Here is a 16,741-nt window from a genome sequence, read left to right as displayed (position 1 = left end):
CCACTAACAGGCAGCAATTAAAAGAACAAATACAGCTGAGTGCACCTACGGCCAGAAAGATAACCTCTTGGTGTTTTTTTTATTTATGCCTGCAGTGACACTTTATGTCAAAATAGCTCAGTTCACAAGGCAGAAGTTCAAATCAGTGTTTGAAAACTGTGGTGAGCTCATCCACAAGAGACCTTTGGGGTCAGATTTTTAACCTCTCCTGTTCAGGTGCCACTTCAGTAAACTGGAGTATAGGGATCAAATATGCTGCTTGACAACTAGGCCCGGCTGACTAAATTGCTCTCAATGAAAGAAATCAGGAAGAAATTTCCTTCTAAATACTGAAGAAAAATTTCAAGATGCCTTTATTCCAGCACTTGCTCTAAAAGATTATAGGTGGAGAAACAAAACATGTTTTAAGTTTAGTAGTTCTCACTCTTGTTTTGTTTGTTTGTTTGTTTTCATTCCTGTGGTCACTGGTGTTTCCAGCTTCCACTACAAAATACACACTCAGAAAAACTCAGGAAAACAGCCACAAACCACTTATTTCTAGGGTTTCTACAGATTGAAGCTGAGTATGATTTTGAACAATGTGAAACAAAACTGAGAATAACATGTGAAACATAAAACTGAGGAAATTTCATTTGCTTACTTTTGCTTCCAGAGTTCACACTTTAGAAGGAGAATCTGCAGAAAGTACAGAATATCTGAAATCCGTACTCACAGAAGAACATCTTCTGTATCTTTAGACCAAGCTTAGAAATATCTTTAATGAAGAACAACTTCAGTAGCTTTTTCAAGGATGCACATAGGAAAAGAGAGGATACATATTTATGTTTTGGGAAACACAGTTTACCCTTTTTGTATAAGCAAGAAACTGGCAATTTCCTCTCATTTGCCACACCACTACTCAAGTGACTCTCTGAAAGAAAGAAGTCTGGAATGGAAAATAGTAATCTGTCACTGATCTTTCCCAGACGTGGCCTCTCCCTGCCTGTTATTATTACAATAAACAAGACTATAAAACTCTTGCACTTTATGTAAATCTTTCTAATGATGTTACAATTCAATGTTTGTGAAGAGCTAGTAATCTAAAAAGATCACCAAAGTTGATCTAAAAATTGTAGGTTACTTATTTGATGGTTAAAAGATTCATTGTTGCAAGAAACTATAAATTAACATCTTCAGATTTATATATACAATATATATTATCTATATAATCTATATATAGATAATATATTAGATATATAGATAATATATATATAGATAATCTATTATATATATATATATAATATCTATATATTATCTATATAATATATATTGTATATATATATTATATATATATAAAAGCTTGCTTAGATAGAATTCTAAGCACTAGACCTTTTAGTTAAGCGAAGACTGAATTCTACATTCAGTGAACATTGTTCGTTTTTTATGATGCTCCACTTCACTGCTGAATTTATTTAAGAAGATCAAATGGCAAAATTCTGCAAAATATTACAGTTCAGTAAGTATCTTCACTGCAGTAGGACATGGGAGTTTTAAAGAGAGAAAATGAACTGCTTTAGCATGCTGGATCTCTCAGAAAGCATCTGACAAGCAGCACGGAAGGAAAAAGGTAGAGTGAATCAGCAAAGGTGACAAATTAACTTGACCTAGCAAAAAGGTGCTTGTGTAAAAGAAAGAAAATAAATAGCTGAGCAAATGAAACTATATGTAAATGGTTTAGAACCTCAGAGTCTGACAATCCACTTCTATGTTTAAGCTCTTCAAGTGCCAAATGTCATTTGTCAATCCCCCACGGACAGTTTTTAGTAACCCTAAGAGCAATTTGCTCAGGTATATACATATTCACCATTTTTAAGGGTGTTCCAGTTCTGCAGGTCTCACTAGCTGAAAGATTCATCAGTGCTACAAAGGCAGGTACTAGCAAGGCAATCACTGTGTGAAAATGTGCCCCATCAGACTAAAACATAGGAATATCTTTCATGGAATGGGTTATACCCCCTAGCTTTTGCAATGCAGACAAGAGTGTTTACTTGTTAAAGACTGTTCTCTGCAAAAATCTGCAGAATGAATTTTAAGAAGATGAAGAAGAAAGAAAGAACCTTCCTGTGCCAAGTTAAAACCCAGAGACATAATGTTAGAGAACATTTAGTTACTTCTAATCTGTGCTTGTTACTGATGAGCCAGAATGCAGCAAATTAAAACAGTAGTCCTTCTACTGACCTCACCCTGCTCATCAGCTACTTTCTTTAATGTCTTCCCCTTGCTTCCTTTTTTTTTTTTTCTCTTTTCTCTCTGTCTACACACAAAGTATTGGTTTCTATAGTCCACATATTGCTTCTCCTGTAGCAACCACAGGCTTTTCCTTGAACAAGACATAAGCAAACAGAATGCCTCAGGGAGCATTTAGGAGATGTGGCGCTAAACAGTTTCTCAAAGTGCCAAATACTGCTGCAGCATGCTACCAGACATGGCCCCAGATGGTTATGTCCCCTTAAAACTTCTAGTTTTCAAAAAGCAGCCAGCATCACCTCTTCCAATAAGGGACACCGGAGTACACTCATAATCTACCGTGGTCTCTCTTGAAGGGAGAGCCCTTTTCTTCTCTCCCCAGTTCTAAATGGTGTGAGACAAGATGATACTGCAATAACGTTTCACTAGAGATAATGTCTGCACTCACATTTCAATTCCTGAGAGGGAAAAATAAAGAATATAGAAATAGCACCATATAAACACCAGAACAGCACAGAGCAGATGCACACTCCACTTAATGGGGCGCCGCCCGTGTTTCACCGTGCGTGCATCTTTCATGGATTCTCAGCAGAATCTGTTACTTAGTTCAGATTCTTGAGTAGAAGTGACAGACTTCATATAAAACTGCACCGTTGAGCAGCAGGCTGGCAATGAATAAATATTGCTTGGGAGGTTAGACATACACAGCTGTAGAGATCATGAAATTCAGCCTCTGTCCTGCAAAATAATTACCTCAAAAAAAAAAAAGAGGGAAATTCTAGAACAGGGACATCCGAATGAATATAATAATTTTACCTGAAATACATGGGTTTCAGCCTTCACTATTTATGAATGACAAGTGAAGACAAATCTTTTTTTGGAAACAAAAGCACAACAAAACATTTGCTGTTGCCCTGAATACTAATGATGGAAGACTGTTGCTATGGTGATGCTAATTTTAACGCTCTTGCCTGTGGACTTCATATGAACTGCCCGTTTTAACTTTTGCAAATGTCATTTACAAAATGAAAACCCATTAATGACTGGCGAGGGCACAATGTTCCACTTTAATTAGAATAATAAGGAATGCTGATGCACAAAGTACAGGTTTGTGAATTGCTACAAAGCCCACACTGTCAAAATTAATTACCACTGATGAGGATTTTGTTCTTTTTTTTTTTTTTTTAAATGAAGCTTTAGAATAAGACAATCGTAGCTTGACTTGGAATTGAAAGCAGGCTTTCCTTTTAATATCAAGGTAGAATAAAGAAGTTTTCAAGACCGACAGTGTAGAGAAGGGTACGGCTCAGCTTAGAATTGTGATTGAGCCAAGCTAAGTAAGTGCACACTGATTTCAGTAATGGGAAAATGCAAGTGCCAATGCTGCTGGGAAAAATAAAGTACTTTTTCAGAGAACTACCTGCTCAGAAAACCAGTTACAGTTTTAGATTTGGAAAACAGAGTTTGTGTCTTTGAAGAGTGTAAAAATACAAGTTGGGGACAAGCAAATGAGTAGGTGCTAGGATATGATTCTGTTTGGGTTGGTGGGATATTGCTGAAACTTGCTAATTGCCAAGTTCTGGGCCACATAGATGATGTTTAGGAAAGAAAAAAAAAAAAAAAAAAATAGCATACACATTAGCAGTTATCCTTTTTGTCATGCACCTTGTAAATTATGAGCATACATATCTTGAGAGGGTAAAAATTTGCAACTACCATTTCTGTTTCTGGGGAACTGTATCCGCATATAAAGTAGGTACTATGTTGATAAAGGCATTTCAGTAGGACTGACTGCAATGAGGAAAGCATACTGCAATGAAAAGCAACACAGGCAGCTGCTGAGAGTACATTATTCAGACTAATTGTTATTATTAAATATCTCCATTGTAGTACTGCCTAGAGAACCTAATTTAGAGTTGAGATCCATTGTATTGCATACTGTGTGAACAGAAAGGAAACTCGCTTTCTCTTGCGAAGAACAGAGCTGAGAAGAACTTGATTTGCCTTCATGCTAAGGCCATTTCAGCACAAGATCACTGGAAATGGGGCCAATGTGATGAGGAATAGCTGCTAAAAGAGTTTTCTAAATTCTTATTGGTGATAAACTATGCTTTAATGACTAGTCAAACTTTCTTCCAGAAGTGTGAGAATGGCATTCACTCTCACTCTACAAATGTGCTTTAGTGCTGGTTTAAAAATGGGCTGGCCAGTTCTGCCATTGACCTGCTGGCTGTCATGAAAGCTACTGTCCCTGCCTACAGCTAAGCAGTCATGAAGGCTGAAATTTCTTTGAATTGCACAAAAGGAAAGCACAGAGAGAACACAGATTTTGCTGAGAATGGATAGTATTTAAGAAACATGGAGCTAAAGTGTGTTGACAAACTGACATTGAAAACTAAGTTGGGCAGCTGCCTGCTGTAAAAAGCATCTGCCTTCTGTGCTGAGGTACAGCTAAAGTGAAGCAGCAGTAAGTAACCAAGCAGCAAATCTCCAAAGTGTACTCTGAAGATAGGTGATGGAGAGAGTAACAGTGCCACAAAAAATGTCAGTTTGTCTCACGTATTTTCTCATATAGGCAACAAAATACTCTGGGCTATTCTAATTCATTTTATGAGTATTGTTGGCGCAGTTAACATAGAACGTTTTAATGAGTATGTAATAGGTGAGGCTGAAGTAGATTACTGTTCATCAGTGTGACTGAGTACTAACTAAAAATCTCTCAGAAGAATATGCCATCTTTAAACAGAAATCAGAAAACAAAAATATACTTGTTTGGTGCCAGTAAAGGAAATAGAATAAAATATTTTAAGGATAAGCAACATTAAATGTGTAAGCAACCATAAAGTGCACATAGGGGAGTTAAAGGATAGATGACAGAGGCAGTAAAACATTGTGTGAAGTAGTGGAAATGTCAACAGAAAACCTAGATTTTAAAGAAAACTGTTCTGGTTTGATGTTTTGAGCTTGGGACTTAATAATTATCCAATGGGGAATGCTATACAGAAAAGAGGAAAAAGATCAGTAATTAACAAGTTGCATGCAGAAGTCACAAGCACAATTAAATGAAATACAGCTCTCTGTGAGGTTCTCTGAAAGTGAGGTGCCGGGGTTGCTGTTACGATATGCCCAGGGACTAAAGACTAAAAACAGCACTAAGAGAAAGCAGGACAAAGAAGGTGATGGGCTGGAGGCAGACAACCAGTGGGAGGACGGACTCTGCAAAGAGATCATTAGAAGGCAAGGGAGAGATGCAGAAAAAGTGAAGGGTAAGTTATTACAAGGCAAACCTTGAGCACAAGCCAAGAGAAGACAAGAAAGGACAGTGGGAAGATGCTTTGCTCAAAGTGGTGGAATGACCTAGAGGAGTGTGAACACTGAAAAGATTCTTGGAGCTAGGACAGGAAACTGTTAGTGACCTCATGAAGGGCTGTTTTAGTGGAGAAAAGGGTACAGAAGCTAGAAAAGAGTGGGCAGGAAGAAAAACACGGACTGGAAATGGACACAAATTCTAGGAAAAATGAGGACAATGTTCTGGATGTTGAACAGTGTCAGAGGAGAGATTTGCTATATCAAGGGCAGTCCTGGAGAAAAAGGCTTTCATGTAAGTAAAGAAGTAGCAGATAAGCTTCAAAGAAAATACATCATTAAAAATAAAGTCCTAAACAAGACATTTTTATATTCTACTAGTGTCTAAGGGGCTGAAGACATTAAACAAATAGACTTGTTCTCTAACATCTAGCTCTTTGATGTCCTAAGTGTCGATCTTACAATTTCTTGTTTTGAAATATATTGTCTGTAAATGATCAAGAAACTTGCTATGACCTCAAAGGAAACTTGTTTCAAACAAGAATCTTCTCCTTCAAGCAATCGATGCTTTTAAACCTTTTTTCCCTCACTGTGACAAGTCCTTTGCCTCGAGTTTTTACTACTGCAAATTAGTACAGTACCAGTGTGACGAATATGGTTTCCTTTGTCGTGGACAGACCATATGGCCAACCTTCATTGGTAGAACATTCTTTTTTTTTTTCCCCTCTTTTTTTTTTTTTTTTTTTTTTGGGGGGGGGGAGGTAACTTCTAAATGGAAAAAAATACTAAATTGAAGATCATTCAACTGGGTAGGTTGATACAAATTTAGTTTAAGAATACTTCAAGATAAAGATACCATCTACAAACAACAAAGTACAGAGCTGTCTAATGTGCTTTTCAGCCATCTCTGAAAGTACTGAATATGACTGTCACTTAGAGCCTGCTTTTCTTTTGTGTTTTACATCAAAGAAAATTACGAAAATCACGGGGTTTCTTTTTACAAAATATTTGGTAATTTTAAAAATGCAAATGCAAGCTCTCTATACCTACTGAAACTATTATTGTGGGGTTTAGGTTTTACTTTTTAAAGTGTTTAATTTCAGAATGAATTTTTTATGAGTTTGAACTAGCATTCATACAAAAACACATTGAATATCACTTCTGTCTTGTGAAACCAAACTTTTAATATTCAATGACTACTTTTTCATAGTCAAGATTCAGCAAAACACAGACATAAAAATAACTGAACATTACTGCTATTGCTAAAAGCAGACAAATATACAGAAAAATATTTCACTTTAGAACTGAAACTTCTCATTTACTAATGAAATTTCCTCAGTAAAACTGCAGTATGGCTGGAGCTGGTGATAAAATGGAAGTAGAGGATTCCTTTAAACACAAAACTAAATGAAATGCAAATTAATGACATGCACAACCATAATGAAGATGTAAGAAAACCTATAATAAGTGCAGGTCTGTTTACTTCAAAACTTTTTAAAGTTTAGCTGTTTAATCACATTTATCAAAGTCAATGCATGATTTATAGATTCTAGGGATTCTCAGTAAACACGGTAAAAAAAACCCTCTCTGATAGAAATTCTGCTTTAAACACTTTTCAAATTGTTCCTTAACTGTTTGGGCAGAGGTAGTCTCAGGAGTAATAGAATGCATATATATGCATATAATATATTATTTTAACCTTAAGATTCCTATCAAATTTGCATTTTTAAACCTTCAAGTGAAGTTTTAGTTGAGGGAAGATTCGGCTATGAGTTTGCTCCGTATTGTTATTATCTCTGTGGTTATAGCTGAAACTAAATTATACACAAATTTCCTTAGGGACATTTACAGTCTTCTCTCTGGCTGTAATCTCTTTACTGCTGCTGCTGCTAGTACCTACTCACATTTGCAATTGCTTTATTTTCTCTGTTTTATAAAAGATGTGTGGTTAAGGTCAGCCAACAAAGTTTCCATTGATGAAGTCCTAACACTAACTACAATTAAGCAGAGTTAAATTGAAGATGAAATAGTAGATAAAAATCACTGATCTGGGAGGACATATACAGCTTCTGATTTTCTAATGAAGGTGCACCTTTTCCGTGTTTCAGAATGCAGTAGAATCCCTTAGCTTTTTGTTACATTCTTTAAAACATTAAAATACATATCAGTTTTCTTATACCACTGCGTGGATGGCAGGTTAGAAAATACTGGTTGGAAACAAAGCTTCTTTTAGTAATTCTGTATTTTCTTTCAATTGAAATTTAAGACCTTTTTGTTTGCCTTCCTCATATTTATTTATTCCACATTTTCAGGTCACTGCAGCTGAAATAGTGAGAACAATAATAAATTTGCATTACCATGTACTCTTTCACTCCCAGCTCCTAGAGAAGTTTATGGGATATTTCCTGCTGTAAAGGAATCATGATCATTTCTTAGCGATGAACAAACTATTACACCCATGACCCAACTAGACACACTCTGGTGTGTAATTGAAATCTTAAAAAAACATGGTGTTACACTTTTGTGTTATAGTCATGATTTTTTTTTTTTTTATGAAAATCATGTTCCCAAGTCACAGTAGTTTTCTAGCTAGTCCTTTAAGTTTTAACTTCATGCCTGTAGTGTCTCTCTGTTATTTTTTTTCCTATGCTTCACACAGGGTGTCATAATCCTCAAGAATTAAGTTTACAGTATTTTCTCCAACAGTACATCCTTGAAACAAAAATGCAGTTGAGTTTGTTAAAAATGAAGCAAAGTCAAATATAGCTTTCCTCTTCTACATTAGTTCTGCAGTAGTCCTGAAGAGGAAAAACAGGAAACATACATACTGAAATTCAAAAGGAAATCTAAGTTATTTATTAGGCTAATTATTTAAAGACACTTTTTCCAACTATAACTTTAAAATAATAGAAAGAAATCTAGCAGACATCTAAATTCACAATAACTGAATGTGACCAAATTATTATGGGTTTAGATACTTGGATTTTTATTTATTTATTTTTATCTTTATCTACTTCATTAAACACATAAGTGAAGAATAAAACTTATACCAACATTTTTTGCCCATATTTGCAGCAACCTGCCTTCTTAGTAATCTATTGCTCTCCTAAATAAGTCTGTACCCCTTCAAAGTCCCTAACCTGACACTTAGATACAGCATTTATGCAAACAAATTTTGTAAAAGAGGAGAGAAAACCTAGATACACAGACTCTGCAGCCATTAGGTAGAAAAGTGTGTCCTCTACTCTCTACTCAGTAGGCTGTAGATGCCATTTGGTGATTGTGCTAAGCTGGTTACATAGTGTGCTACTTGGTAGTGGCCTTCTGTTGTGTTGCACCATACTCTGATTTTCTGAGCACAACTGCGATGGAAAGAGCATGAATGCTTGTTTCACCAAAACTACTTGTAAGAAAACAATTTATTCAGAGATGTTGTAATGCATTTTTTATGGTTCGTTTTTCTTAAATTATCTAGCCATAGATTTCCTAATACAAAAATGTATCTGATGAATAATTGAAATTCAAAACAAATATGTAGCATGCAAGAGGCTGCCAAGCCTATAGATCATATTTGAAATTGTAATTTATCTCATAAAGTTCAACTTTTTAATCAGAAAATGAGAAGTAAGCAAATGAATATTGATGATTTGATCATTCCTAATCTATTGGTTATAATCTTTACTGAAGTCTAAATCCAATCCTACTGACAACTATACAGTTCCCAGTTAATATATTTTATATTTTCCCTCAGGATCTCTAACCCCTAAGTATAATACATACAAAAATTAGTTCTTGTGACTGATGACCTAAAGATAAGGATATTACAAAACTGATGTGCAGCACAGAACTCATTGCAGCTATCATCTCACACATACGCAAACATACTCACACGCACACAAAATCATTGAAAGGGAGGAGAAAACTGGTTCATATAATCCACTGTCCTGGTTCAATAAATAAAGACTAAACAGGTCACTCAGGACAAGAAATTTGTCAAGACAGAGAGGGAATATTCTGAAAAAATAGGAGCTTATTGCAGCATACAGAACTGGCATCTCAGAAGGTCAGAGAAGGAACAAACACAAGAGAGATTCAGCAGCTTCATTGAGTTCATTTTGAAAAAGAAGTCAAACCAGGAAAAAATCTGACCTCTTCCTGACAGGCCACAGGAGAAACAGAAGCAGCCCAGCTGGTATCTCTGAATATTGCACTTGGTTTTTGCTTGACTGTTGCATTGCCCTGGATGCCAACACTAGAGCATTGAACAGTCTGCCAAAGCCTGTGAGTCCATAGCAAATACAGCTGGTGATGCATGATATCCATTATATTTATATACACTACTTTTTTTTTTCATCAGTATTGAAGCATATCTTAAAATGCAAAAATGTTAATTACAGTCCTGCCTTACGTTCGACTGATGAGAAGATGAAGACAAAAGACACAGAAGGTAAAGAGGGATCAACTTACTGTTGACTCTCTTATTATATGGATTCTATTTTTCTCATGTGGAAAGGGGCAATATTGTCTGTTTATATGTGGAGCTAGCTGCTTCAGAAGAGACACTGAACCGAGGGCAGTACAGACAACTGATATGGCAAGTGCTGCTTTGGAGAAAATGTCAGTCTTCTGAGGAAACAAAGGACTTATGAGATTTCTTGGTATAACAAGAATATGTAAAAAATATGAGATATTGTTCTCCATTTCCTTGAAGATTTTCTGGACAGTTGTCAGAAGCTGTCTTCTCTTTGTCTGTCATCTAAATTAAGTATGTAATTGATCTTTAAAAAAAAGAAAAGTCTGACAGGCAAATCTTTCTATTTTTTTCCTTAATATGTCTAATCTTTTAAAGTTCAAAGCATTCCAGGGGAAATCAAACATAATTCCTATTTTTGAATTCTGCTCATTAAGCACACAATGTTTAAAACATGGGCTTGAAGTATATGACAATAAATTTCAGCTATCAGCAGTAGCTGTAAAATCTACTTTTATGGAAGATCTGGCACATACTGTATAAAATAAGCCCATATTGTATATATGTCATTCAACTTTGTCAAAATTATATGGGCTATGTTAATTTTTTTATTCTTGATGATGGGTAGCACAGTCAAGCTACATTTAATAACTGAAGTAAAATGAAGTGAAGAAAAATGAAGTAAAAACTAAAATTCAAGCAAAAATCACATTCAGCTTACAACAAACGCAACATTTTCAGCTACAACACATTTAATATTATGTAATTATATTCTATTACTCTATAAAGATATGAACTCCTTGTACAGTAACAAAAGTTTATTTTTCATCTCACTGCCTATAAAAATAGTTCATTTATTGCTGTCTTAGCCCCAGAGCTGGAAAGCAATGAGTAGCTGCATGTAATGGATTTTAAATCCTGATGCTTTCCTTTTAATTAAGAAAGTAGAAAAGCCAGATTCCATCCAAATTTCTCTTATCCAGCACATTCCTAAACTAAGCAAACAAGCCAGAAAACTCCAATCCATGCCCAAAGAGAAACAACATTACCTACATAAGACATTTTAAGATTTAACCTGCACAAAAATTAACCCCGATTTATTCTTTTCTGTAATGCTCAACACTGTAAACTCTCGTGAAAATTCATACTGAATGCATCTGATGACAAATTGTAAGCACTTTACTATCCACTTCGGCACAAGCACTGTAACACCAAAGGGACCACAGTTCCTAAGTGCTGTTCAAGTGTACCAGGTTGCTCTTCGCTGCTCCCCATAACGCACCCCACCTTACAAACAGCTCTGCTGGGGGGGGAAGTGCTTGTTTTCTGTCCAATACTGCCCTGAACTGGAGTTGACAGCTAGATAAAAGAGCTCCTGAGCACTTGTCATTTGTTTCAAAAGAAATGGAACCCCATTCAGTCAGCTGGTGGATGGCCACAAGCAGCAGCCTGGGGTGCCTTGGCTCAGCCAAAGGCTGTGTGACTGCTGGGAGCCTCCCCATCTGCTTGGAGGTGGCTCCAGGCAGGAGATCCTGCACACACTCACACCCTGAGCTTCAGTCTTTGAGGCAAGTTTTGGAGCTGAGGCTTCGCAGTCCTGCAGTTAATAAAGGAGGACTGCACTTGGATGAACTTCTAGGAAATACCAGATATTTCACTGAGTTTTTTATACTAGGTGGCATGCTAATCTTAAGGCAGAGTGAAAAGTATTAGACTTTTCCTTTCCATCACAAAAACTACAATTTAAGAGTGGAGACTTCAGAACTGAAAGACAGAAAAAGATCAGAGTAGTTGTGTTTTTAAGAAGTAGGAATATGGTATTTTTGGTATTTGCTACACAAGTTAACTGTTAGCCAAGTGCAGGGCTTGCAATGCTCACTCACAGTTTCACTCAGTACACATACACAAAAATATATTATTTATTTATGATTCTCTATGTCTCTCTCTGTTCTGTCTGACAGATATTTCCTACTTGCTTTTGCGTCTCATACTTATCTGTGCTCTGCAGAAGAAACAATTAACCCAAGTGATTTTACCAGAACAGCAACTCTTTGCCTTATTTTATCTTAGCAGAATTTAATTCAGATAGATTCACTTATCCTGTCTCTAAGTTGGAAAAAAGAAAAAAAAAAATAAAGTAAAATAATCGTGACTTTAATCTGTTTGCTTTTACAATGAAAATTATGGGCTCTTAGCTTTTCTCTGTGTTGAAATTCTGCATGGTTAAACAACAATTAAAAGGGAGATTAAAAAAGCAAGACAACAAAGAAGTGTGTTTATAGAATTGGCCAGCTCCAGCGTGGAGTATGGAAAAACTGCAGAATCTAATAAAAATGTATGTCACAAGCTGATATAGTTAATGTAAGTAAAATACTCTCACAGGAAACTATAACATGGAATAGGGTAAGAAAGTGCAGATGTGTTGGCCTCAGAGTTATCTCTCTGCATAGCTAATTTATATGGATAGTCTAACATGGATCTTCTCAAGGAGTCATATCTGTGCTCCTGAGAATCCAGCTTTGTCCTCAGCAGGACAAAGTTCAGTGAACTGCTATAATCTGTGTAAGAAAATAAGCTTGGCTGGGAAAAAACTTGGAAGGCTTCCTTTGTACAAAGTACCGAGATGAAAGACTACTGTATTTTTGCAGAAGCATTTTAAATCCTTCAAAAGAATGGGCACAGCAAGAGGCTGAGCAGACAGACACTATTAACTGGAAGTCAGTTATACATAGGAAGAATAATGTCAAAGATTAGTGCAAACAAAGAGGTCAACAACCACTACATTTCCACAGATCACGATGGCAGGACTACTGAATTTTGGGGTGAGAGAAAGTATGTTGAAGACTTCAGTCCAACTCCTCCTCCCTACTGTAAGGCAACAGAGGTCTCCTGAGGCTGTGTGGCAGCCGTGTTATTTGCTGAGCAGAGTGTAAGCCGTACACAAGACAGAAGCAAACAGAACTCAGAGAATAGCTGCTTAGCATCCCCTCGTGCCCCGGGAGGATGGTTACTGGAGAGGAACTGGGTTGTGTAGCATGATCAAACACTACTTTTGGTGTTGCACAGTACAGACTTGGCATTTTTGCTATCTGGCACTGCTTTCAAGCCGCGCCGCTGTGTTTGACTGGAAGATAAGAACGTGCATGTCTGCACATGCATACCTGGATCACAAGGTTAGCTCTACTAAGATGTGATTTATCTCAAATTATGACAATAAAATCTGCAGTCTTTCTACCTTTATTATCTGCCCCCCTGCTTTTTTTTTTTTTTTTTTTTTTTAAGAATTTAAGACATTTTTTTTCTTTTGGTAACGTATGCAGAAGTCTTTGTGCTGTGCATTTTTTTCATTTACTTTTCAGATTTCTGATGAACAGTAATTGCCTGTTTTGTCTCCTAAAAGCTTAAATTTAGAAATTTTAATGAATAACTAAAACACTGTTAAAGAGTACAGACATGTCTCTGCCTACTTCTGCCTTCCCATTTTCCAGATTGCTCTCCAATATGGGTAGGATCAAGACCTCAAAGAATAGGACTGATTAAACTTAAAACTGTTTTTTTTTTTTTAATCTTCTTCTCCTTTTTTTAAGCTAATAAAACCTTTACATGCTGTACTAGACACAAGGAATATATTGACGAAAAAAATAACATAAAGAAAAGCATCCGATAAAATGTGGTTTAGAACAATTTTACAGGTTTTAATTCACAGGAAAAAGGGAGTTTTTTTTTCCCTCAGTAGCAGATAATGTGCTGGGCAAGTGTTTGGTACCCAGACAAGGATGTCCACTTGTTACTTTGGAAGCCAAAATACTTCTGCTGCCCTGGAACACAAAAATATGATTTCTCCGGTCACTGGGGAAGAGAGAGGAGAGAGGTGAGGCTGAACTGTTGGCCTGGCTTGTCATAAGTAGCTCCCCATAAGGAGCAAACCAAAGTAAAAGGTGGAAAAATGTGGCAGCTGGTGCAAGGCCACTGTACTGCAATTTTCATGAGGCTGACAGTAGGCCAAGAGACCATAAAATGGCAGACACTCAGAATAGCTGAAACAGGCTGTGCATTGTTGATAATTATATTTGCAGCAGCAATGATGCCCACACCAATACAATTTGAAAACAAAAAATACCAGCATGAATAATCTCAAGAAAGAATTACTGAAATAATAGCTTTAGAGGCAACTATTTGCTACAGATCAATCAACTGCATAAAAATGAAATTTTAACCAGCAAAATCAAAAGGCTTGAAGATACCTAGTAAACATCGCTGCTGAGGATTTAACATTAAGTACTGCCTAGCTTACCACAGGCTGTGTCATTGCAAATGTGAAAATGATGAGATAAAACAGTTAAGCATCAAGGGAAAACCAGATAAAATGGAAAACAATAAAACGTGTAGCACCATTATTCTATGCTGATGACAGACAGAAAATTATACAAACATTAGGAGAATGCTATCTATAGCTGCTCAGTCTTCACGGAAGCTCTTTTACAGAATTAATGATTGATACAGAAGTAATAGTTCAAAGAATAAAGAAAGAATGTGAAAGTTTAAAAGCCAAAATGGTACAGAAAACAGGCAATTTAGTTGTGCGCAAGTATGAAATACGAATGATGAGAATGAATGAAAAGAAAAATGACTGAGGACAGCTGGAGAAAGGAATAGATGTAACAACTCACTAAGATTCATTAAAACTTGACCAATTTGTTTTATGTCTCAAGGAAAGCAAGGTTTTCTATAAAAGTTGTAGCCAAATTTAAACTTTAATTAATATAATACTACTACAACTCCTTTTAGCTATTAAGATATTTTCTAAAATGAACAAAATAAAACAAATTATCTTCCTTTGAAATTGTAAATGGCCTGGAACAGAAGATGGATTGGAAAGTTGACACCAAAAACCACTAAAGAATCCGTAAGATCACTACCTATCATTTTAGCATGAAGAGTCAACAGTTACCTATGGTTGCTGGATGCAAACAGCACATAAAGAGGTGCGAAGCACAGCATGAAATGCATCATGTGACTACAGTAAGAATTGACAAGGCGTCTCTCACCGTAATGGCAAATGATGCCATGGGAAAGAGGAAAAAAAAAAAAAAAAAGAATATTTTCCGTCAATAAACTGACTCCTATATGCCAAAGGATTTCCAAGATTTTTCCCCCACAGATTACACTCTCTCTTTCTCCTTGATAGAGCTTTCCAGCTTTGTTACAACTTTTTAATTATCCATAGCCAAATGCATCAGAAAAATACATTTCCAAACACAAATTACAAGGTAACAGCAAACCAACTTAGACCAGGTATAAGTGTGCCACTGTTTTGCACTACAGACTTCTTCACACCTAACTTTAAGGTTTGTTCTGAAGCTACTGTAGCAATTCAGTTTGTCATGAAAATTGCATCTGAAGTGCAGATGCAGCCAGCTGGCTTGAGGGACACTGGTTGAATTTCCTAAGTATACTGGGAAGATAAGGAGGTAGCATGTGAATATACCTATTAAATAACACCTGTGTTTCAGTTACATACACTACAGTCTTTACTGCAGATACTGCATCACCTGTTTCCTCTAGAAGTTACATATAAACGTTTTAAGGCATGTATTGCAAATAATGAGAAACTCAGCAGAGAAGGAAAAATGTACTAACACTTTTTTCTTACTTGCTGCAGAGTGGGCCTGTTTAGGGCACTGGAATTAGGTGTGTGTGTGTGTGTGTGTGGTTTTCTTTTTTCTTTTTTTTTTTTTTTTTCTAAGTTTTCTCTCATATCTTTTGCACACATACCTCTTTAAACAAACTGGCTTAATGAGGGAACTAACCTCAAAAAGAACAATCTATAGAGACTAATTTGTTCCTTGTCGTTCCTCAGCAACAGATTTTACCAAACACTCTCCCTAAAGGAATTCATTACATATTTGCATTGCTATGTTAAAAAAAATAGTGCGTCATATTCACAACTGCAATTCTGAATTTGCTTTCCTTGTTTGTTTGTTTTGGGAAAACCTGACATACATACTCTTCAGTGTGCAGTGGAACAAATTCAAATGTAATCTGGATACCTGAAAGCTTTACTTAGTTTACAGGTAAATTATTGTGGCATAAAACCAAGCAACATACAAATCAGTGCATCCTAGGATGTTTTTAAAGAACTAGCATACTTCTGTGAAATTTAATGCACATTTAACTCCCTTTTTCTTCACATTTAGAATATAGGATCAGTTCATGATAATCTAAGAAAATTTCCAACTACCCTCTTAAATTACAAATGCAAATAGCTAGAATGAATTACTTTTTATACTCACTTGATATAATACGGCACTTTGTTTGGTGAGATTGCCCTCTCCCAGGGGCCTTGGACAGAAGCTGTCAACAAACAAACAAACAAATAAATAAATAACTGCACGCATACATTCATACATACAAACATACCTAGAAGAAAAACATGGAGGTCAAGTTCAAAGCAAACAGGAAAGACAACATTAATCGCTAGAATTACAATTTTACACTTGGCCACGCTGATATTGGTCTGTTTGCTCAGTTGCCCATGAAGGCAGGAAGGATTAACCTGCTGTTCTGAAATTTCTGGCCTAATCTGAGAGAAATTGAACTCATTCAGCTGCAAAGATAAGTACAAAAAACTCCTTGGCTACTAAACTTCAAGAACAGATATGAAGCAGAGCACACAACCTATCTCTGTGTTTCAGTTCAACCTCTTTTATAGGATTCCTCCTGCTAATGTGTTTGGCT

At 36.2% G+C, this 16,741-nt stretch overlaps 1 protein-coding gene across 17 annotated transcripts in view; it reads right to left on the bottom strand.

Moving 5' to 3' along the window:
- The window catches only part of DMD (dystrophin), a 1,220,482-nt gene that overhangs the window by 101,435 nt on the left and 1,102,306 nt on the right, over positions 1-16,741 (bottom strand). For 16 of the 17 annotated variants that reach the window (XM_068686720.1, XM_068686735.1, XM_068686714.1 and 13 more), the window contains one exon: positions 16,297-16,357. In XM_068686720.1, coding sequence (XP_068542821.1) covers positions 16,297-16,357 — 61 coding nt within the window. Of the gene's footprint in view, positions 1-8,169; positions 8,331-16,296; positions 16,358-16,741 lie in introns of those variants that run through there. The other variant, XM_068686803.1, reaches the window with a different exon arrangement.

This window comes from Anas acuta, chromosome 1 (assembly GCF_963932015.1).
Source record: "Anas acuta chromosome 1, bAnaAcu1.1, whole genome shotgun sequence".
Lineage (NCBI taxonomy): Eukaryota > Metazoa > Chordata > Aves > Anseriformes > Anatidae > Anas > Anas acuta.
The sequence above is the reverse complement of the archived record's forward strand: the minus strand, read 5'-3'. Positions and strand labels throughout refer to the sequence as shown.